Source organism: Chelonia mydas, chromosome 4, assembly GCF_015237465.2.
Source record: "Chelonia mydas isolate rCheMyd1 chromosome 4, rCheMyd1.pri.v2, whole genome shotgun sequence".
In the NCBI taxonomy this organism is placed as follows: Eukaryota; Metazoa; Chordata; order Testudines; family Cheloniidae; genus Chelonia; species Chelonia mydas.
Genome location: NC_057852.1, coordinates 95,835,799 through 95,860,550, shown reverse-complemented (window position 1 = coordinate 95,860,550; position 24,752 = coordinate 95,835,799). Strand labels below are relative to the sequence as shown.

Sequence of the window (24,752 nt, the reverse complement as noted above, 5' to 3'; positions counted from 1 at the left end):
TTTTGGCCCAGGGGCGGGGGGAGGGTGTCACGAGGTCTGCGGGCATCAGAGCCCGCCGAAGAGGCCCCCTGGCCGACAAGGGCTGCCTGGCGAACTGCGCGTGGCCCGCTGGGCGGGGCGGCTCCGGCAGCGTCAGACAGCAACGGGGTCGGCCCTCCCAGCGCTGCCTACGTTACCCAGCATGCCCCAGCACCGAACCCGGAACTGATTCTTTGCTACATCCGGGTCGGGGCCGCCTCGCCTGTCAGGCTGTCGCCCCCTTGCCTGCCGGGTGCTTTCGGTGTCGGGTCAGCCTGGTAGGTGCCCCCTGCCCTGGAGCGCGCCGGGCCCGGGCCCCTGGGGCTCCTCCCGCCGAGGGCTGGGCGCGGCGCAGGGGAGCGGCGGGGCCGTGCCCGGAGCCCCTGGCTCGCTCGGCCGGTGGGGCCACCCCGGCTCATGTCCTTTTCTCTCGCCCGCAGAGCGTGTCCCGAGCGCCCGGCCATGGCGGATACAGCGCAGAACGGGCCCATGCAGGGTGGCGCCGGCGGCGGAGCGGTGGTAAGAGGCGGCCCCGGCGGCCCTGTCCCAGGCGGGCGGACCGTCCCCTCCGTGCTCTGCGCTGGGGTCCGCTCTCCGCCCTGGCGGCGGGGCCCCGCCGGTGCCTCGCCGTGAGCAGCCCCTCCCCTTCTCGATTTCTCTTTTGCCCTTTCCCAAGTTTCCCCCCTCGCCCCGCAGTGTCGAGCTGAATTCTCCCCCAGATCTGCCCCCACTTGAGGTGTCACTGGTTCTAGTGCCCCAGGGCCCCACAGTGCCCGGCGCTGTACGGACAGACAGAGACACCCTCTCTGTGAGCTGCTGGGCCTATTCCTTAACCTCAGCACTTTCCTCTCTTGCACATCCTTCCTCCACCACCATCTTCAGGCAGTTCTGTTTCTTGCACTCCCCAGCCGTTGTGCTAATTGTTTCCAGGTTTTCTGTAACCATCATGTTCCAATTTTCTAGAATCCCTGAGGCCCCTGCCTGTCAGTGAGGGCTTGTCCCTACTAGGAAACAACTAGGGAGGTGTTTTAAATGTGATAGCTAGCATGTTTGAAAATCCTGTGCTAGACGGGGCAAGTTGTAGTTTTGAACATGTGTTCCTTGGTGAAGGTTCAGATTCTCTCCTAGAGTTCACCTTGATCTGCTAACATGTTCAAAACTACAACTTGTGCTGTCCCCGTTAAGGTTATAAAAACATGCCTTATTTCCTACTGGACAAGCTGTTTAGTCTTGGCTTTGAGTGGACTTCTTTCTTACGGTATCCCTTTTCCATCTCATTGTGTTAATGTCCTCTTATAGTTTAAAACTGCCATTCCAGCAACATCACTGACAGGTAAAACTGACCCATATGCACACTACATGTATTACTAAAACTTCATATTGGTGAAAAAGAAAAATGAATATCTAATTTGACCATTTGTTTTAATTGTTCACTTTGTACACTTCAATCAGTTTTGAGAGGAAAAATACATAAGGTTCACTTTCTGGTTCACGTGCACTCTGGCACTCTGTTTCAGTTCATGACATTGCAGGGGAATGCCTATATCTGAATTAACTCTTCATTAAAATGTAATTTGAAATTGAAACAAAAATTCTTATCACAAACCACATTGTAAATGCTTTTTCAAAATCTCTTAATTAAAATACAATGGTACACATCTATTGCAACCATTACATACAAATAAGTGAACAGATCATAAAATAAAGACACCTGTAATTTTTAAATATTCAGTAATTATTTCACAGTTAATGGTCCCAGCTCACATCTGCATTATCTACACTGTGTACAAAATAAAACAAGTGCCTGGAGATGGGAACTAATCTTCAAACTTCTTCACAGGTATTCAGGCCAGATCTTTGCCCCAGGCTTTTCCAACTGGAAGGCTGCTCTAAATGGGGCATTTGGGGTTTCCCCTGATGTATAGGAATCCCTGAGTGGCATAAAGTTGGTTTCACACTGCCTGTTTACAGCACTTTTGGCACACTGAGCGCGTCTAGGGTGGGAAGGTGTGCGGATAGAGCGCAAGATGGCAATGATCCAGCGATCTCTGCTCAATCAAATGCATCTTAGGAGACTGTTCCTGCTGATATAATTTAGACCAGTCCCAACTGGTCCCAGAATAGAAAAGTTCTTCCCCTCATTTCTACCTTGAGAGTCCTGGGCCGAGTACCTGGCCCTAGAGATTTCGGTCATAGCCAAGAAAGTGGATGCTTGCATCCATACAGAGACTTGGGAGAGTCAATTGGGCTAAAGAATTAATATGATCAGAACTTATTGCAAGACTGGCTCTATACTGAGTTACAATATAAGTAGCAAAATAAACTCTCTATAGGCTAATAGCAGCTAATTTGGTCTTGGCATATAAAGGAAGTCTCCTGATAAACTATGCATTACTGAAAACAGGAAAGAATGTCCAGCTTGGCTGTAACTAAATGTTTAGACACCAACTTGTGGGGTTTTGTTTGTTGTTCTTTTCAATATAGCAATTTCTGATGACTAACAAGTTGGATACAGCAATGTGGCTTTCCCGTTTGTTCACAGTCTACTGTTCAGCTTTATTTGTTCTGCCCCTTCTAGGGTATGTATTGTACTATTTTCAGTTGTTTGAATGTTACAGAATAACTAAGTTTTATCTTATGCAAGCTTTCAATTTCCCAAAGATTACATAGGTAGTAAAGAAATGAGTGCAGATTGTTTTTAGCTTAAGTTTTAACTTTTACTCACTTCCCCAGAACAGTTTGAGAATTTAAGCTGTTAGATATTTTATTAAAATTATTTTTAACTTCTTTCCTAAAAAATCTTTAATTTTATTTCCTTGGAACTGACTAGAAAGACTGCTTTTTTTCTGTATTCCTATGAAATAATGTTTTCAGTAGTTCTGTAATGTTGAATGCTATGCACATCAGCAATGTTATGTAAACATAACACTTTTTTATTTTTTTAAAACAAATTGATACTAATCATTGTCTTGGCTGTGATAGTAGAAATAGCTTCAAGTATTGTGCAGTTATGATGCAATCCTTAAGGGAGGATGGTTTATATGGTAACCTCTCCTCTGATAATTTACAGGTTGCATGAAGCAGCTAGCTTTTATCAACGTGCCTTGCTAGCAAATGCACTTACCAGTGCTCTTCGACTACACCAAAGGTTACCACATTTCCAGCTAAGCAGGGCATTCCTGGCCCAAGCTTTGTTGGAGGACAGCTGCCACTACCTTTTGTATTCTCTCATCTTCGTTAATTCTTATCCCGTTACAAGTATCCTTTAAGTACTCTTTCACATATTAATTATTATTATTATTATTATTACCTTAAACATTACTACATGTGTGAGGACTGTGACACTTTATTCTCTTCCACAGCAGTCTTCATTGTGATTTGAGAAATGGATTTAAAACTAAAGTGTGGCTGCTATCCATAGAACATACAGCATAGTTAAGGCTATGATTATGTCATGGAGGTCACAGATGTCATGAAATCTATGACTTCTGTTGACCTCTATGACATTTTCTGCCCCAGGGCTGGAGCTCGCAGCTGGACCCCCCCGCAACTCCCAGTCCCTGCCCTGGTGGGGGAAACCCCTGGGAGTGGTGGGGGGGAACCCCTGCAGTTGCCCAGTGGTGGTGGGGACCCCCTGAAGCTGCCCGGCCGTGGGGGGGAGCCCCCTAAACTCTTAGCTGCTGGGACAAGGGGACCCTGCAGGAGCCCAGCTCAGCCCCCCCCGGCCCAAGGCTGCAGGGACCCTAGAGCTCCCACTAGTCGCAGGTGGTGGGGAACCCCCTGGAGCTCCCTGCTGCTGTGGGCGGCAGCGCCCCCCAGAGCTGCTCTTCCCCCACATGGGAGGACCCTAGAGCTCCCAATCACTGCAGCAGTGGGGGACCCCAGAGCCCCAGTAGCAGTGTGTGCTGAACTCACCTCCCCATTTTGTCAGGGATATTTTTAGTGAAAGTCAGGGACAGGTTTCTTTGAATTTTTTATTGCCTGTGATCTGTTCCTGACTTTTATTAAAAATATCTGTGACAAAAACTTCGCTTTAAGGATAGTCAATATAGTGAATCTCTCCCATGTGGCCCTTACCTGGAGTGACTGCTTTTATGGTGAATATACATTTCTGCTTCCAGGCAATTATTGTTGTTTTTTGCGGAGATTCAGGAACTATGGCTGTGATACAACAAAACTCATTTCATGTAATCCATTGAACAGCCATCGGATGGTAATATCTCTGTCACTACCACTGTGGGCTACATGTGAATTATCTAGGTACCAAATGAAACGATTGATTTGAGCTATTGAGGTTTCTACTTAGATAAGTTCATTTTCACTGTATTAATGAGAATTTTAGAATAGTAGCTTTCAGCTTGATGACAAGCAACAGGAATTTAGTAAGTGATTATCTTCCTTCTTCATATTTACCTATTTTATTTATTGTTTCGCTATACTAAGATGTGCCTGGCAGCAGAGACATCTAACTCTGCCATCTTGAACCAGTAGAAGCTCTGTGTGCTGTGGTGGGGGACTGTGAAGTATAGTATTTTAGTAGGAAGTGTGATGCCATTCTTTGTCTAAAACAGCACTGTAAACCATTCTTTAGGGATTTCATGCTTTCACTGTTGCCAGTTTATGCTGTAGTGGCTCTTAGAGTCAAGTATATACCAGAGTAAACTTTTTTATGGGGGAAAAAAATTCCTGACCATTAAGTACTATATGTTAGGATTGTGATACTTTGACAGTACAGACTAGCTTTTGAATAACTATCTTTAACACCTTGTTTAATCTGTGTGCACTCTGTCCATCTTCTGTTAACACTTCAGACTCTGAGCAGTCAGTTCACACTAAGATAAGCGCCCTTTCCTTCACTTCAGCGCCAGACACTTGGTCAGTTACACAAAGGACTTTAATTTACAGTTCTGTGACCTTGGCTTCAGAATGAAGTTTTGAATGCACACTGTAACAACAATACCAGAAAGCAGGTCTGGAATGTATTTTGCTCTACTTCAACATTCGAATTGACTTCTAGAGAGTAGAGATGCCAGGCTGTAATAATCTGTCTCAGGTATTAGGAACAAGAGAGCTTTGTGGAATTTAGTTTACGCCCCTTACACCTGTTACATTTCAGTATCTGCTGTAAAGGTTGATCATAAAAAGTTTCTTGTTCTGGTGATAATACACTAGACATCTTCCCAAATTCATTCCATTGACTCATCTCTGGAAGAAAAATGTAAACTCCATTTGCTGACTTTGTCTGGCTGATAACTTTTTTCTGTTACTATAGTGCCTCGAAGTCTCATTTGAGAGCAGAACCGCATTATGCTAGACAAAGTTTACGATCTATATAGACAAGAAAGGGTGAAAGAAAGGAAGGATTATTATTCCCACTTTGCGGATGGAGAGCCAAGGTATGAGGAGATTAAGTGACTTGCCCAAAATCCTTGATGGAAACAAAACACAGCAAGAAATGTCTGGGTCACCAGTAATACAGCTGTGTGTGATGTCTGTCTCACAGTTAAAACTAGTTCAGTTAAGTCTTTTCAGAACACCACAAAAGAGGCCGCTATCTGATTATGCACCTATCCTCTTTAATATTTTTTTCAAAAGGAAACATAGCTATAGAGGGAACTGCTATACATATACATATCTCTGAGCTCTGTACAACTGTTGCTGATTTTGAAAACTTCTTGCTAAGGGTAATGCTATACTTCATGCTATAACAACTGTATTATATAGATATGATGGCATGATATTCATCATTCAGAATAAATGTATTGAAATACTTTCTGGCCTATAATTTTCCTTATTGCTTGCTTCAGTGAGTATTTTCCCAGTTCTGCTGTTCTCGTTGCTTCATGCTGCCACATATACAAAGAAGGTTATTGATGTAAGTATGGTGCAATATATTGCTCAGTACTTTTTGTTGTAAAATGGCTTGTACCTAGGGGTTGTAAACACATTTCAAAGGGTTGTGATTATTGTCTTTCTTTATGGCTAAATGGGGGAGTGGTCTTGAAACGCTTTTGTGTTCCAATGTGGGGTCACAATATGGTAAAGTTGAGAACCCAATCAATTTAATTTTTGCATAATAAATATAGTTGGATGGTCTAACCTCCTGACACACAGACACGTTTCTTAATTTGAGGTGCTCATCTTGCTAGCCAACTTGCGTTCATTCAATACCAGTACTTTAGAATGTGTTAATCCTATTTAAGCTTTGTGCTTGCTTTTTTTTTTTCCTCTCTCCAGTTCCTATCCATATGGAAGCAAATGACTTCCACATTTGCCTACTATGCAGAAATACTTGAGATAATTGACTGCAACAGATTATGGTGGGTTGCATCTGGACCCACTTCCAGCTGCGCTTAGACAAGTGCTGTTTCAGTAGGTGAAACAGCAAAGTGCTTAAAATGAAGTTGGAAAGCAAAACAATATTTAAAGAAGCTGCTTCTCAGCTCCAGATTCTCTCTCTTTTATTTATATAACACACACACTCTCTCCTTTGGAATTTTTTTTTTTTCAAAAATTAAATTTTCTGTATGCTACTGGTGCATGTTTCGTTCTAGTGATCAGAATAAAGCTATTGGCCATCGCTGTGGCATCTGTAACTAAAGTGGAAAAGGCTAAAACTGGATTTTTGCTTTTCCCAAAATCACATCTTTTCTCCATATGTCTTGTGGATAAAGCTGGAAAGTGGAAGATGTTAATTGCCTTTCACAGAGGGTGTTAGGATTAATTGTTTGGGAAGTATGTAAGTGTGGGGTATTTTTTTTGCAATGCTTCTCCTTTCTACAAGAACCCTATATTTGAAGTATCCTTTAGAGGATCCTAGAATCTTACTAGTTTTCAAGTAACTAGGCAGGGTCTCAAAAGTTGCTGAAATTAGTATGGCTGACTGTCATTTGAGTGTTTGAGTTAAAACTAGAGCAAGAACAGAACCTGACAAACTAACTGACTCTAACTATTGTTTCCCTTTCTAAAGGCAAGAGGTTTGAATAGTCTGCCTTTCCTGAGAAGTCTTTTAGAGAAACTAAATGCTAATCAACAAAATATTCTAAAATTCATTGCTTGCAATGAAATTTTCCTGATGCCAGCTACAGTTTTTATGCTTCTTAGGTAAGAACTACAGAAAACATTTTCTAATATATTGACTTCCATACTTGAACATTTCCTACCCCAGGCCTCAGTCTTGCAGTTAGTTCTACCTGGGTACAGGTGTGGAGCCTGTGTGAAGCTCATTGCATGATTTGTCCTGTAGCTTGTTTATAGAGACAGATGCATTTCATTTCTTCTAGATAAACATCTGACAACGTTAGATCATTTAATTTCATACATTCTGCTAAATCAAAGTGAATTTTTCCCATTTTATCATTGATCACAGAAATAGACTTTAAATGCATTGTGTTGTGTATGTTTTTGTGTGTTTTGTTTGAATACCAGAAACTGAGATTTGACGTACATTAATTGATTGGCTAGAGCTGATGAACTTTGGTCAGTATAATGGAACACATGGCAGTGGTAAGCTAGCTGGGATTTTAGCTTTACAAACAAACAACTGATGCTTTTATTTAAGTAGAGCACTTAAAAGTCTAAATAGGGTTGGGACCTCACTGTGCGAGGAAATGTGGCCAGAAGCAGTCATGGCCCCAGTCTGAAGAATTTGATTGAAGGTCTTGATTTATGATTGAAGGCCTATCTCTCTGCATCTCTGTAGAGCCCTATTAACTTCAGTATAGAGGCTACAAGCCTATCCATTAAAGTTGACGTCAGTGGGGTTCCATGCAGGGAGGTCCTCCATAGAGGTCTATCCACACACAGGTCATTCTGAGACTTGAGCCATAGGCTGTCCCTGCCTTGTCCCAGAACCCTGCCTTGTCGAGCCAGTCTGCTCCAACACAGACTCAGGGTTTGAACCACGCGCACCAAAGCTGCAGACTTAACTGAAAACAGCTTAAGAAGTGCTCCCTGTGTCTAGCACCCAGACACCCAGTTCCTAATGGGAATCAAACTCCAAATAAATCCATTTTACTCTGTATAAAGCTTATACAGAGTAAACTCATAAATTGTCTGCCCTCTATAACACTGATAGAGATGTTGCTCCTTGCTCCCCTAGGTATTAATTACTTACTCTGGGTTAATTAATAAGCAAAACGTTATTTTATTAAGAATAAAAAGTAGGATTTAAGCGGTTCCAAGTAATAACAGACAGAACAAAGTAAGTTACCAAGCAAAATGAAACAAAACATGCAAGTCAAAGCCCAATACATTAAGAAACTGATTACAGATGAAATCTCACCCTCAGAGATGTTCCAATAAGCTTCTTTCACAGACTGGACTCCTTCCTAGTCTGGGCCCAATCCTTTTCCCCTAGTACAGTCCTTGTTCCAGCTCAGGTGGTAGCTAGGGGATTTCTCATGACTGGAACCTCCTTTGTTCTGTTTCACCCCTTTATATAACTTTGGCACAAAGCGGGAATCTTTTGTGTCTCTGGGTCCCCACCCCTCCTTCTAAATGGAAAAGCCCCAGGTTTTAAATGGATTCCAGTACCAGGTGACATGGTCACATGTCCTATGAGACCCCCAAGCTTTCCTTCTTGTGGCCTGACTCACAGGAAGGCTTGCAAGTAAACAGAGCCATTTACAACCAATTGTCCTAGTTGATGGGAGCCATCAAGATTTCAAACCACCATTAATGGCCCACAGTTTGCATAATTACAATAGGACCTCAGAGTTATATTTCATATTTCTAGTTTCAGATACAAGAATGATACATTCATACAAATAGGATGACCATACTCAGTAGATTATAAGCTTTGTAATGATACCTTACAAGAGACCTTTTGCATAAGCATATTCCGGTTACATTATATTCACACTCATATATCACACTCGCTCCTAAGCAACCAGAGGCGCTAGCGAACAGGAGTGGCTAACGGGAGTTTTGCAAGGGAGTTTACAGGGGGAGTGTGAGCTGGGGCTAGAACTCAACAGTCTTTAAACTTAAAAGCCAAAAACACCCCCTTGATATAAACAAAACAACAACAAAGGAACCAGCTGCAGGAGTAAAAGGAGAATGCAGGCAGAAGTCCAGCAAAAGAATGGGTGCTACCCAGTTTATTGCACCCAATGCAGCATGTATGATTACCGGCCCTATGGGCAGGTGGCATATGTTTGCATTCTGTGCAAGGAGCTCCTGGCGCTCAGAGACCATGTACGGTCTTTGGAGACCAGAGTGGCTGAACTGGAGGAGCTGAGGGAGACAGAGAGGTACATAAATAAGACTTTCCGGGACACAGTAGAATGGTCCCACCCCTGGTCTGACAGCCTTTGTGCTGTTGAGGAGGATGAAAGTCCCAGAGAAGGAGAGCATCTAACTGGAGCAGAGGGAAACAATCCCGTAGTTGGGACCCTCCTTCCAGATGATGATGTGATTTTCTCTCACACTGAGGATACCTCTCTGGGGGAGGGAACTCCAGCTATTAGGAAGAGACAGGTATGAGTAATGGGAGATTCAATCATTAGAAACGTAGCTAGCTGGGTTTGTGATGACCGGGAGAACTGCATGGTGACTTGCCTGCCTGGTGCGAAGGCTGCGGATCTCTTGAGAGATCTAGACAGACTTTTATATGTAGTGCTGGGGAAGAACTGGTGGTCATGGTACATATAGGTACCAATGACATAGGAAGGATAGGAGAGAGGTCCTGGAGGCCAAATTTAGGCTGCTAGGTAAGAGATTGAAGTCCAGGTCCTCCATGGTAGCATTCTCTGAGATGCTCGCAGTTCCACGCGCAGGGCCAGTTAGACAGGCAGAACTGCAGAGTCTCGCTGCGTGGATGAGACAATGGTCTAGGGAGGAGGGGTTTAGATTTATTAAGAACTGGGGAAACTTTTGGGAAAAGGGGAGCCTATACAGGAAGGATGGGCTCCATCTAAACCCAATGCTGGCACTTAACATTGAAAAGGTCGTAGAGCAGTTTTTAAACTAAGGCCAGGGAGAAAGCCAACAGGTGTGGAGGATCTGTTAATAGAGAATGTCTTTGTCCTAGTGAGGACCAGAGGATGGAAAATGATAAAATACAGGCAGGGTCTGATCAGAAACAGTCAAATAAGAGTCCCATTCAATTACGTTGCGTAATGGCAGACAGCTAAAAGGAGACAAGTTTTTAAAGTGCTTATATAGCAATGCTAGAAGTCTAAATAATGTGTGAACTGTAGTGCCTCATATTAAATGAGGATATTGATATAACAGGCATCACAGAAACTTGGTGGAATGAGGATAATCAATGGGATACATTAATACCAAGGTACAAAATATATCGGAAGGACAGAACAAAAAAAGCGTAGAATCAAACTACCATAGAATCTCTATGGATAGAAATTCCATGCTCTAATAAAATTATAGCGGTAGGGATATATTACCGGCCACCTGACCAGGATGGTGATAGTGACTGTGAAATGCTCAGGGAGATTAGAGAGGCTATTTAAATAAAAAACTCAATAATAATAATAATGCGGGATTTCAGTTATCCCCGTATTTACTGGCTACATGTCACCTCAGGATGGGATGCAGAGATAAAGTTTCTTGACACCTTAAATGACTGCTTCTTGGAGTAACTGGTCCTGGAACCCACCAGAGGAGAGAGAATTCTTGATTTAGTCCTAAGTGGAGCACAGGATCTGATCCAAGAGGCGAATATAGCTGGACTGCTTGGTAATAGTGACCATAATATAATTAAATTTAATATCTCAGTGGCAGGAAAACCACAGTGCCCCAACACTGTAGCATTTAATTTCAGAAAGGGGAACTATACAAAAATGAGGAGGATAGTTACCCAGAAATTAAAGGGTACAGTGCCAAAAGTGAAATCTCTACAAGCTGCATGGAAACATTTTAAAGACACCATAATCGAGACTCAACTTAAATGTATACCCCAAATTAAAAAATATAGTAAGAGAACCAAAGAAGAGCCACTGTGGCTAAACAACAAAGTAAAAGAAGTAGTGAGAGGCAAAAAGGCATCCTTTAAATGTTAAATTAAGTTAAATGCTGGTGAGGAAGATAGAAAGGAGCATAAACACTGGCAAATGAAGTGTAAAAATACAATTAGGAAGGCCAAAAAAGAATTTGAGGAACAGTTAGCCAAAGACTCAAAAAGTAACAGCAATTTTTTTTAAGTACATTAGAAGCAGGAACACTGCTAAACAACCAGTGGGGCCACTGGATGATCGAGGTGCTAAAGGAGCACTCAGGGACGATACAGCCATTGCGGAGAAACTAAATGAAGTCTTCACGGCTGAGGATGTGAGGGAGGTTCCCAAACCTGAGCCATTTTTTTTTAGGTGACAGATCTGAGGAACTGTCCCAGATTGAGGTGTCATTAGAGGAGGTTTTGGAACAAATTGATAAATTAAAGAGCAATAAGTCACCAGGACCAGATGGTATTCACCCAAGAGTTCTGGAGGAACTCAAATGTGAAATTGCACAACTACTAACTGTAGTCTGTAACCTATCATTTAAATCAGCATCTGTACCAGATGACTGGAGGATAGCTCATGTGATGCCAATTTTTAAAAAGGGTTCCAGAGGTGATCCCGGCAATTACAGGCCTGTAAGCCTGACTTCAATGCCGGGCAAACTGGTTGAAACTATAATAAAAATAAATATTGTCAGACATATAGATGAGCATAATTTGTTGAGGAGGAGTCAACATGGTTTTAGTAAAGGGAAATCATGACTCACCAATCTACTAGAATTCTTTGAGGGGGTCAGCAAGCATGTGGACCAAAGGGATCCAGTGGATATAGTGTACGTAGATTTTCAGAAAGCCTTTGACAAGGTCCCTCACCAAAGTGTCTTATGCAAAGTAAGCTGCCACGGGATAAGAGGGAAGGTGCTCTCATGGTTTGGTAACTGGTTAAAAGATAGGAAACAAAGGGTAGGTATAAATGGTCACTTCTCAGAATGGAGAGAGGTAAATAGTGGTGTCCCCCAAGGGTCTGTTCTGGGACTAGTCCTATTCAACATATTCATAAATGATCTGTAAAAAGGGGTAAACAGTGAGGCGGCAAAATTTGAAGATGATACAAAATTACTAAAGATAGTTAAGACCCAGGCAGACTGCAAAGAGCTACAAAAGGATCTCTCAAAACTGGGTGACTGGGCAACAAAATGGCAAATGAAATTTAATGTTGATAAATGCAAAGTAATGCACATTGGAAAGCATAATCCCAACTATATGTATAAAATGATGGGGTCTAAATTAGCTGTTACCACTCAAGAAAGATCTTGGAGCCATTGTAGATAGTTCTCTGAAAACATCCACTCAATGTGCAGTGGCAGTTAAAAAGAATAGATAAGACAGAAAATATCATGTTGCCTTTCTATAAATCCATGGTACACCCACATCTTGAATACTTTGTGCAGATGTGGTCGTCCCATCTCAAAAGAGAATATTGGAAAAGGTTCAGGTTCAGAAAAGGGCAACAAAAATGATTAGGGGTATGGAACAACTTCCGTATGAGGAGAGATTAATAAGACTGGGTCTTTTCAGCTTGGAAAAGAGATAGCTAAGGGAAGAGATGATTGAGGTCTACAAAAACATGACTGGTGTAGAGAAAGTAGATAAGGAAGTGTTGTTTACTACTTCTCATAACAAGAACTAGGGGTCACCAAATGAAATTAGTAGGCAGCAGGTTTAAAAAAAAGGAAGTATTTCTTCACACAACACACAGTCAACCTGTGGAACTCCTTGCTAGAGGATGTTGTGAAGGTCAAGAACATAACAGGGTTCAAAAAAGAACTAGATAAATTCACGGAGGATAGGTCCATCAATGGCTATTAGCCAGGATGGACAGGAATGGTGTCCCAAGCCTCTGTTTGCCAGAAGCTGGGAATGAGCGACGGGGCATGGATCACTTGATGATTACCTGTTCTGTTCATTCCCTCTGGGGCACCTGGCACTGGCCACTGTCGCAAGACAGAATACTGGGCTAGATGGACCTTTGGTCTGACCCAGTAGGGATGTTCTTATGTTCTTAGCATATTTTTATAAAATCATAACGAAGTGCAACATCACAACCTTAATCGGTGCATAGCATGTGGGTGCACAATGTTGGGCAATGAATTCTAACAAGTGACTAAATCAAGAGTCCAATAAATTCTTCAGTCAGCAAATTTACTATCTAAAGTTGTCACAAGATACAAGGCAGATGCACCAAGACCAAGTAAATCTTTGTTTGTATTTTTTAAACAAAACCCAAAATCAGTCTCTGCATAGTTTCATGATCTTTAAAGGCTTGATTAGGATGTGAAATATTTATAGGATTGTGTAGCTAAGCAGGTAGAAGTTAAAAGCTAGCACTTCAGCATCCATTCTATGCCTCTCCTATTTTACTATTGGAGGGCAACATAGTCTCTGAGCAACCGTATACTTTTTTTTTTTTTTGGCAGCATGCTTAGCTTTGGTGAAATGTGACTAAATTTCTCATAGATATCAAATCAATGACTCTGCCTCAGTCTGTACACAGAAAATGCATTTTCCGTTCATCACCAGGTTCTAGCAGAAAGAGTGGGGATCTTCATGGACATATACATTTCTTAGTACACAGGCGGAAAATCTGGAAGGATTTCTTCCAACCCATTTTTCATGTACATATAACTTAGATTTTTGTTGTTCCTCTGGCTACATCAACCAGCCAGTTTGAGGAATTACCTCTTAAAAATGAGATTTAAATCTTTAGGAAGGGCATATTGGACTTTCTGAGATGTCCTCTGAAGAACTGTATCTAGCAAGTCTCATTCCTTAGCGTGACAGGCTGAGCACACTTATGAAGTCAAATGAGAACTCATGCCTACCTTTAGTGTTGCAAATGGTCTGAGTAGATCCTTTTACATTGTGTGTTCCTTAATGTTTTGTGAGCCAAAGAATGACCTATTAAAGAGCTCTGTTCTATAAAATGTACAGGAAAATAAGCTATACTACCGTTGTGGTGGTGGTGGTTTTTTTAAAGTTATCTACCTCTGAAGATTACTATTACTCAAAATATTATGCTGTAGTTGTAGAAAGTTAGACTTAAATTCAAGAGGGGAATGTGGCTTGTGCTGGAGAAAACATATCTTAGGTGAGCTGATCCTGGTGTAGAACATAATGAGCCTATCTAGCTGTTACGCAAAAAGGAAGGGAATGTGCTTAATGTAGCTTTTCTTGGACATGGTGCAGAGATATGCAGTTGCTGTCTTTAGTCACAGTCATACAACATAGTGTTTGTCTAACTGATTAGGAAACCCTATTTTCAGATGCTGAAATTATTTTAAAAATCATTTGAGATCTGGTCTAAAAGTAACATTTTAAAACATCTCATCTCCTTTTGGACCTCTTAAAACCAGTATAAAGCACACGGACGCGCCTTGGTTTTTTTTAAATGCATGTTTTTTCCCCCACTGCAGCTCAATTTATTTTACACTTCAAATTTCCATAGTCCATGGGATAAAGATGCCTTTCAAATATTTAAAGAAATCCAGTTTACTGTAAAATAGTCTTGCATATAGTTCATTATTTTCAGAGCTCTTAATGCAGGGGTGGCCAAACTTTTTGGCTCTAGGGCCACATCGGGTACAGAAATTGTATGGAGGGCTGGGTAGGGAAGGCTGGGGGAGGCTATGCCTCCCTAAACAGCAAGGTGTGACCTGGCCCCCGCCCCCTATCCAACCCCCCCCCCCGCTCCCCACCCCTGACTGCCCCCCGGGACTCTCGCATCCTATCCAAATACCCCTGCTCTGCCCCCCGACCATCCCCCCGGGACACCCGTCCCCTATCCAATCCCCCGTACTCACCATCCTCGGGACCCCCCGCCCCATCCAATCTCCCATGCTCACCACCTCCTGACTGCTCCTTGGGCCCCCCCATCCAACCCTCCCTGCTCTCCTTGCCCCAAGTTATTTGTGGGATGGGGAAAAAGTGGGCTCAGTCCTTTCCCTGTGCATTTCCCCTGCTCATTTGGCTGCTCCCTGTCTGGGCTTGGCTGCTGGGGACTGAGCCAAGCATGCTGAGGGTGGAGGGGGGCCCTGGCTTGCTCTGCCCCAGTCTCTGGCAGCAGGGCCCAGGCCCCTTGACCACCCCCCTGCTCCCTGCCCCCTGACTATGCCATCCTGGAGTACCAGGTTTGGCAGCGCTATAGCTGTGCCATCTGGCTGGAGCTGCAGCCACACTGCCCAGGCGCTGGGGGAACTGTGACTGCGAGGGAGGCAGGGAGGGAGGGGAACAGAAGAGGAGGGGCCAGGGGCTAGCCTGTACCCTGCTCACCGCACTGCTGGGGAGTTGGGCTGGCTCCTCTGCAAGACTGTGCTGACCCCATTCCCTGTCAGGAGCTCGGGGGCCAGACGGAAGGGTCCTGCGGGCTGGATGTAGCCCGCAGGCCGTAGTTTGCCCCCCTCTGTCTTAAGTAAAAATATATGAGCAAGCTTTTCACAAATCAGATTGCGTTGATATTAAGCTACACATGTGGTAGGTTGTATTTTCCATCCACTGAAATTAAATCAGGATGCCGCATTTCTTACCACTAAATAAAACCCTAGGGGTATGTCTACACAGCAATAAAACACCCATGGCTGGCCTGGGCCTGTAAACTTGCTCTGTAAACGTCTGGGCTTTGACATCTACACAGCAATTTTGCAGCCTGAGCCGCACGAGCCCAAGTCCACTGATGTGGGCCAGCTGTTAGCGTTTTATTGCAGTGTAAAAATGTGTGAAATACTGTAGCAAAGAATTTAATGATGAACAAGTTGATGCAAAGTTTGTAAAATGTAGTAAACTTGTGTTGTCCCAGAATAACCACTGCCAAACCCCATTAAGTATATGTAGTACCTTGTATATAAAATTGACTTTTAAGCCTTAATATGCATTTTGACAGGATGCAGGGGTGTTGTGAAGAATAGCTTCTGTGGAAAGGACTCAAAATGCCATGCTTAGTGTCTCAAGCAATTTCCAAAATCGGACGTGCAAATCAAGTATTTATGCATGTACCTGGCCAGTTGAATACCAGTTTGCAAGCACATACATGGAATTTCCTGTTCAAACTAGATAGGCATTTGCATTCACTTCTGTGTTTGTCACATCTTGAAAATTGGGCACATAAAGCACTTATTTATAAATGCTAATTTTAATGTAAGAACAGTAACGCTGCGTTTCCTTTGTTGTGTTTTTAAAATTTGAATTATGGTGTAGCATGCAGTTGTTGCTTTTTATTTTATAACTTTCAGCCTTAGTGGATATGAATATGCTGGTATTTCTAGATATCTTATTGCTTTTTGTTGTCAAAACTGGATTCTCAAACGAATGTGATCTGACTATCCTCAAAATATAAAATATATGGAGTTTCCTTATTTCTAATTATAACACATATTGAGTTTGATGACAAAACTCAGAACAATTTTTTTTCCTTTCCTTTCAGTGGCCAGGGGAGTTTGCTTCAGCCTTTCATTTACTATAGATTTCTTACATTGCGTTATTCCTCCCGTAGAAATCCATACTGCCGGTAAGCATTACGTTGATTTGAGAATTAATTAATGTATTAAAACTTCTGCACAGTAGTGTGCTAAAATGTTACATGCTAGAAATGTAATTCATATGTAAATGGGCTAAAAAAACCAACCCCTAATTCAAAATTACATTTTCCAAACAGCACCATAAATGGGAGGTTGCTCTTCTCCTTCACTAAATTGTAGTTGTACAAGTAATATATTGTGAAAAGTTTTCCCGTGGCCGTTTTTAGATAAGCTTTTTGTGAAGGGAAGCTCCTCAGTTCCAGGATGGGTTTTGTGACCACAGACTAGTTTGAAAACCAAAACCTCAAAACAGTATACGACAAGAAATCAATCATTCCATTTTGCAATTGATGTCTTTCAACAGAAATCCAGGAAAGCATTTCAATCCTTGACATCTTAAAAAATCCTTTAAAACAGTGCAGCATCATATTTGATTCATTTGCTTAAGTGTACGTGCCCTGAAGAAATGAATTGGGATTTCCCTGGTACTTATAGGATCTTCTGAGTTGTTTCTGTTGTGAGAGTGTTGCCATGCAGCTTTTCTTCCTGGAGGAGGGGGAAGAGGTTCTAGAACGTGGGCTTGTCTCTTTCTTTCTTGGTATCTCTTTGCTCTGTTGCTTGCACCTTCTACACCACCACCACCGCTTCTCTCCCCTTGCAAAAAACTGTCGCCTTTCTTTCATGGTGCTCCCCCTTTTTGTCTGAGGTTGCCTTTTAAGTTTGAAGTAGCTTGCAAAAGCTATTTTAAAAACCTGAAGAATTTCAGGGGCAAGAATTCTCAGGTCCACACTGAACATTTCTCTCACATAAAATTATTACACTAAGTTGTCCTCAGATGCTTTCTAGCTACTTTTGGGATCTAATATGAGATTCTTGAATAATTGAAGACTGCTTTGAGATTTAATAACTGCTGATCAACACAGCTGTGATGTAAATATATTTCTGAATTGTTTTATTATTTTCAGGACTCTTTTCACAGAGCTGAGGATCGTTGTTGAACACCTAATAATGAAGCCTTCATGCCCACTTTTTGTAAGAAGACTGTGCCTCAGTAGCATTTCCTTTATAAGCAGACTGGCACCAACAGTTGCATAATTAACTTTCAGAAACGTGTGTGTATGTATATATTGTGAACATTATGAGCAGCTGGCATTTCTGCTAATGGTTATAAATTCCAGTTTTTACACTGATCTCACTCTAGTTTATATAAAATTGTCTATACACTTCCCTCTGAGATATTCAGTGCACTGTCTCGCAAGTAAGTCCTAAGTTTCCAAGAAAATATTACTATGCTGTATTGCTAATTGGTGGAAGTATGTGTTTGCATCTTAGCCGAAATTATTTTAAGGAAAAAATACCCAGTTATACAGAATGTTAAACAAACAGAACATCAAATGGTTAACAGAGAATTGTTTTCTCCTGTTTTCCCCATAAAATAGATCTACTGAAAGCAGAGATATATTTAAGAATTTTAGTCAACCCTAGCTGTATGCATAGCTACTATAAGATGTTACCACAGCATAACTTGTAGTCTGTTACGGATAGCAATAGGCATACGGACATACGCAGTACATTTTGAACAGTATTCTTTTCCATACTCCAGATATACCCATACACTTAATTTGTTTAAATTCACGTAGTCCGCTCATGAATGCAAACATGGCCCATTTAGGAGGTAATCAAATGGATTAAAAATCTCATGAACTGTAGTGATTGATGTGACAGTTTTCTGGGGGAGAGTCTTTTTTAATGTCATTTAAAAGTGAACATGTTAGTAGATCACCTAATGCCCTCATACTTCCACATCCTGCATTTGGGAGAATTCTTAAAGATCTGACCATATAAAACTCTCTGAACAGTGAGCTTGTGTTTCTATGTGATGAATGTCTTTGTCACTATAGTGCATTCACTGACCAGTGGGCTTCTGTATAAAATGAAGATGCAATGTTTAAACTCCTACCCACCTCAAGTCATTGTGTAATGTAATAGTGCAAAAAATTATCATTGCAAATGCAAGTGCTCTTGTTTCTAAATAAGGTGAGACTGTAGCAATTCAGGCATCACTGCTTTGTAGAAAATATAGGTTAATCTGTAGCTAGTCCTATATGAATTCTTTTCCCAGTTTCTAAGAACCTCACTGAGATGGAGAATTTATGTAAAGGATTGCACCTGGTCAGACATCTATTGAAACAAATTACTGTAGAGAAAATTTGGCATAAATCAGTCTGTTCCTACAATAACACTACTAAATATCTTGACTTCAGAAATGCATGTGAAATGGAGTGCTGATTACACATTCACCCAGCATACCTCCTTATTGTAAAGGTATTCTTTTACCAGGAATTACATTTGTCTGAATTTAGCCTGTTTCCTTAAAATTTAGGTCAGATGTTTGGGGGAGTAGGCACAGTATACAATTGATACTTTAGTTGCATAGAAGTTAAATTTTATTCATTGAGCTTCTCCTTTATAATTCAGTGTCCTTTACTATTGCATGATCAGATCAGACCTTCTACTAAATATTTGGAAAACTCTTGCTCCTTAAGTCAAAATATTTCCTTGTAATTATCTAGTTTCCTTAGGTATTTTGCAGATGTAGTTTAGACTTGTTAGTCATTCGTTTCTGTCAGGAGCCATGCATTGTACATTTTTGCTCAACCTCCAGGTACTGACAAAAATGATGTGAATAATTTTACTTGATTGCTCTGACCTTGGCTTTTTGAGCATAATTAGCTATTTATGGAACTATTACACACTGTGCAGAAGCAACTGCATGCTATACTCTGGTACAGCTGCTGAGACTTGCAACCAGCCTCAATATCTATGTATTCTGTGATCTGAGTGTTTTTATAAAAACTAAAATTTCTACAGCAATAAAATGAATGTTAAAAAATAGTTTGCTAGTAGATGGCTTTCTAGTTTATTTCCTCTGTGTAAAGTAACCGCAATATTCTGAGACGAGTCCTGAAGTTGAGCAGAGTGTGCAATTTTTTGTGTGCATGCTTTTCTCTATCTATTCCCATTGCCGCACTTGACTCTAATCTAAATGGTACACAGATCAGAGTCCTGACACATCCTTACATCCACCTTTATTTTGGAACCACCTTTTTACTTATCCTAAGAAAGCGAGATTTTAAAGGTTAGCACTGGTGTTCACAACCCTGGAGGGCAGCTTTCAAGAAAAATGTTAGTTTTTCTTTTAAATTTAAATTGTGGTGCTTAAGCGTCATATCTTTTGGACCCAAGAACTTCTAGCCAGAAGAACACAAACTTAAATCTGCTCTTGAGCCTAGCTATTTTTTTTACAGCAGTATGCTGTGTCTAGGACATTGTTGAATGTCACTGTTGGAAAGTTAACATATCGTTCTTAAATGCCATGCACATACTTGGGGCATGATTCGCCTCTCATTTACACCACTGTAATGCCACTGACTTCAGAGGAGTTACTCCTGATGTACACTTGAGTAAGTGAAAGGTGAATAAAGTCCTTTGCAGTGGTGGTGTAGCTGCGTTGGTCCCAGAATACGAGAGATGCAAGGTAGGTGAGGTAATATCTTTTATGGGACCATCTTCTATTGGTGGACAGTGTAAGATTTCTAGTGACACAGCTCTTTTTCAGGTCCTTTGGTATTTAATTTGCATAAATTCATTGAAACCTTCATTTCGCACTGTTTTCTGTAGTCCGATTCTGAACCAGCTAGGGGACTATATGCTAGTGACGTGCCTGATTCACCACTTACTTCATTTTTACATGGGTATAATTCACTTGATTTCAGTGGGTATATGCTGGTATAAAATGGAGTAAAACAGTGGTGAATTAGGCCTATTTATTAAAACACCTGTACCATATGGGAGAGCAGCTGGGTGAATAAGTGAGTAAGTCTGCAATGAATAGAGAACTTGAAGCAGATGAAATGGCTAGAAAGAGCAGAGCTAGCAGGCCTGAGGAAGGTATGATTCTTTCTTTCAAAGATTTAACTGGGTTGGTTTGGTTCTTCTTTAAAAAAAAAAAAATAAAAAATGGTTATTCTTTCCATGCCTGTGCTTTAGTTTGACTAATGCCCTATGCTTTGTAGAAGGTTTTCTTATTACTCTCACAGTATTACCCAGATTTAGCATATAGCACAGAAATATGGCTGGACAAAACTGCAGGCATAGTTCTGCCCTTAGCTTGAACAACCTAGCTAGTCAATGTTTCACAATACTCACAGGACAGCCAAGTAGTGGCAATTGTTTTGACTCCTCATTTTGTTTGCAAACTACAAGCCAACACTTTCCAGCAAGTGTTCTTGATCCTTTGTCAATGCACATAATGGTGGGAAAACACTGAGTTTGTCAGATAATAGGTATTAAGAAGATAAGGTTGGAAATGCTTGTTGAAAGTTTAAAAAAAAAACTGCTTCTTTATCCCTTCACTACTTGTTTCCCACCATTACCTGTGTGTGTGAACTCTTTTCCACATTATAACTAAATTAAGCATATCATGTACCAGGGATATCATAGTTTGCCTGCGGAACCCATGGGTGTAGGTGAACCTATCACACATGACTGTCTGACACATCAGAATGAAGTTTTGCAACTAATGTGTGAAACTCAGGTTCCAATCGTGACTACCCATAACAAATTTCACTTCTAATTCCAATAAAAGGTTTTTAGGCTGACCAAGTAGGTTGTGCTAACATAAGTAACTCTTCTGAAAACTGAAACCAGATGGAGTTTTGTATGGTTTAGCTTTTCATAATAAAACATTCTTATGGCTGTATACAGAGGAGAGAACTGGTTGAGGAACATCAGATTACCTTTCTTTCAGTCCTCTTTAGACAAACATAAACTAAAGCTACATGACCAATTTGGAGACGTCTCTAACATACAGTTGGGAAATGAGCAATGTCAGATTTTTTTTTAAACAAAATAATAGGTGTCGTATACACACCTGTCGTCTTCCTCTTCTCTATCCAGATTTCTTCTACTTGTATTCCACTTTGTACTTTCTGCTGTGTATGTATTGTCATCTCATTAGAAATGAAAAAATACTCTGCAGTGTATAAAAGGGAACACTATAAATTAAGATATTTTAAATTCTCTTTAAGAATATTCTATTTTCAGTCACCATGTATTTTTCAATTTCTGTCCTAAACTAGTACTTCATATTGTTTTTGAGATGCTAAAGGTATTTTGCGATAATGTGCATATATAATTGCTTATTAGGTACTTATAGGGTCCTCATTACTGTAGTATCTGAGTGTCTCACAATCTTTAATGCACAACACCCTATGAGGTAGGGAAATATTATTCCCCTCTTACAGATGGGCAACTGAGGAAGTGAGAGAGTAAATGACTTACTCAAAGTCCTACAGGCAGTCTGTAATAGAACAGGAAACTGAAGCCAGGTTTCCTGAGTCCCAGGCTTGTGGCCCAATAACTGGATCATCCTTCTGTTCAGTAACAGAAATGATAGTTCTGTTCCTGTTCCAAAAAAGACATTAAGGTCTAGATCCACAAAGTGACTTAGTCATTGCATCACAATGCCTAACTTTTAGATGTGTAGAAAATTACAGGAACAATACTCTGATCCACAAAGCCTGAGTTTAGGTACCTAAGCTCTCTATTGCAAAGAATGAGGAGAGCTAGTCACCTTAGAATGCACTCCACAAAAGCCAGTAGGCTAGGTGAAGAACCACCTAAGCTAGCCAATGGGGTATAATGACAATCGGGGAACGCTGAGCCTTGTCCGCTCATGCAAATAGGTGCCTAAGTACTGGCTGCTGAGGTGCCTGTCTCTGTTTAGTGATCTGTGAATGGGAACCTATCTCCTGTGGTCAGGTGGCTTAGGCACCTAAATAGGTTATTGTGGGAATGAATTAGATGCCTGCCTTGCTCCACACAAAATGGCTGGAGGAGGTGGTTCTGGTCACCTTATAACTTTTTAACGCAGGGGGCAGAGGACTCATATGAGAGGTCATGGGTGGCGGGTGAACCCATCCTTGTGGGAGGCTAGCCCCAGGCCTCTACCCCGATCCTCCCCTTTTACCCTTCCTCCCTCACGGGAGACTGGAGCGCGCACACATCCCACAGCCACTGCCCCGCTCCCCCAGCCCAAGTGGGCTGGGCAGGTGGCATGGTCCCAGCACCAGGCAGACAGATGGGCAGCATGGTGTGGCCCCCGCCCCAACCGGCCTGCTCCCTCAGCTTATTGGCCACAGCAGGAAGGGAGGGAACTGGAAGCAGGTGACCAGTGGGTGGAGCGTGAGCTGTTTGGGGAGGCACAGCCTTCCTCTGTCTATGGTACCTGCCGCCCATGTTAGAGGTGCTGGACCTCTGTTAAAATCCTGCTCCCTCTCAGGTAGAGAGGGGAATTGAACCTGGGTGTCCCACATCCCAAGTGAGTGTGCTAGGCACTAAATTAGATGATAGGCACCCCCACACCATCCATATTTTGAATGGGACTCAATCTGGTAGGCAGCCTTTGAGCATGCCTACTGACTGGATTGTGCTCTGTGTGTGAATTAGACATTCATTTGCTGCCTATTTTCCCTTGGTTTGTGGATTGCTCTGGGGCAATAGGCGGGAGATAGGCATCTAAATGCCCAGAGTGAGGGAACAGCATGTGTTCTCAGAAGCAGAAACAGAGGTGCCTGGGAATTTTTACCCTAAAAATGTATGTGTCGTGTGAACAGTGCACCTAGTGTTTGGCAAGAGTTTTGTGGATCACAGTGGAGCTTAAAACTGGGATTCAGGTGCCTAAATCTGAGATTTAGGGCTTGTCTGTGCAGTCTTCCAGTTTGGATTATGGGTGTGCTTGGCAGCACTCACTGGCATGCTGTGCTGAAACCACCCTTCCACCCCATGTGGACGCTGCTGGCGTGAACTAAAAGGCACCTAGTTCACGTTATCTTAGTCCTGTTGGAAAGTAGCACAAAGGAAGCAGAAACTGCAATTCCTCAGCAGTCAGTGAGCAAGTGTAGCCAGCTCTTATTACTGCTACGCCCACAGAGCTGATGTAGAAAGTAAGGGAGAAGTGACCATATCATAGAGTGACTTTGCGACCATCTGCAAGCTGGTGGAATTTAGAGCAGCTTGTTCTAAATTCCCCTGGGGTTATGGCTGGCACAGAGCTGGCTAGAAAAATAAGGGAATCATAACTGCCTCCCTGACATCTCTCCCTCTTTGCTATTTCCAGTAGAATCAAAGTGCATCAGAGAATCTGATTCCATGAATATTGGTATGTGAGAGTATGAGACATCATCAGACCATGATGTTTTACTGTAATCACCTATACTGGCTCATTTTGAACAAAGTGGTGTACAATATTTGTGGAGAGGGTACAATCATTGTGGAAATATTATATTGCAACAGTATCCTAACTGCTAGACACTTCACAAAAACAATGAAGAGACATCCCCTGCCCCAAAAAGCATACAATTTAAAGTTTTCTTTTTAAGCATGGGACCTTGAACAATCATTTGTTATTTCATAAGTACATTATCAGTGTAATGAAATAAAGCTTCTTTTATAGAGCATGCCAGCATTCCTTAGTAACTTTTCTGCAAAAGCTGGATCCAATTGCTAATATTGTACAGGTAAGAGAGTTTCATTGCTCCCATCTATGCTATCCACTCTATGTAAATTTCTAAAATAAATTGAAAAATTCATTGTTTTCCTCTATTCAAGGACTGAGGCACACAAATGCTAATGTAGGGCTCAGAAGGGAAATAAAGTTCTCCTGCATATTTGAGAAAATCTGAAGCCCTTTCAAGAAAATCTAATAAACATAATAATCACAGCCTGCTGACACTAAGGAAAAAGGACCTCATTCGCTCTTTCTTTTATGCAGTGATTTACTGGTCCCTACTGATTTCCAAATTGGATCACTGTAGTAAATTATCCATGCCAGTACCTGTGAAAGTAAGCACTGGGATCCATATTTGTTTTGTGTTCTGCTTAAATCAGCAAGAATGATAAATTTGATGGTATGAAATTGGAAATATCAAGGGCTTTCTTCAATGAATGAGCAAAATGTCTCCACTTGTAATTTATTGTGACCCTTTTTCAATGTATGAGCTTTGTATGTCTAGTCTTTATTTCAACACAAATTAAATTGCTCTCTCCTTCTATATTGTCACATCTGTGGTATTATTTGATGTCAAAATCAAATCGTGTAATAATTTTTTTCCTAGATTCAAAGCAATTTTACAATGTTTTGT

At 41.6% G+C, this 24,752-nt stretch overlaps 1 protein-coding gene across 2 annotated transcripts; it reads left to right on the top strand.

Annotated features, from left to right (window-relative positions):
* On the top strand, positions 1-24,662 carry TMEM33 (transmembrane protein 33). Of its 2 annotated transcripts, none has more exons than XM_037897869.2 (8): positions 1-296; positions 459-537; positions 2,503-2,597; positions 3,089-3,276; positions 5,826-5,893; positions 6,989-7,122; positions 16,455-16,538; positions 17,514-24,662. In XM_037897869.2, exons 2-8 carry the CDS (start codon positions 481-483, stop codon positions 17,641-17,643), a joined length of 756 nt encoding a protein of 251 aa, XP_037753797.1. In that variant the 5' UTR covers positions 1-296; positions 459-480; the 3' UTR covers positions 17,644-24,662. The 2 variants fall into 2 exon arrangements, with proteins under 2 accessions (XP_037753797.1, XP_043400383.1); XM_043544448.1 differs by lacking the exon at positions 1-296 and adding an exon at positions 1,765-1,858 and having other exon boundaries at positions 517-537.
* The last annotated feature ends 90 nt before the right edge of the window (positions 24,663-24,752 follow it).

Excerpts from the sequence above, each read along its gene's own strand:
- TMEM33 (XM_037897869.2), top strand. The coding sequence starts at position 481 with ATGGCGGATACAGCGCAGAACGGGCCCATGCAGGGTGGCGCCGGCGGC. Across the intron at positions 5,894-6,988 it reads ATACAAAGAAGGTTATTGAT|GCAAGAGGTTTGAATAGTCT; the intron begins GTAAGTATGGTG and ends CCCTTTCTAAAG. Across the intron at positions 16,539-17,513 it reads CGTAGAAATCCATACTGCCG|GACTCTTTTCACAGAGCTGA; the intron begins GTAAGCATTACG and ends TATTATTTTCAG.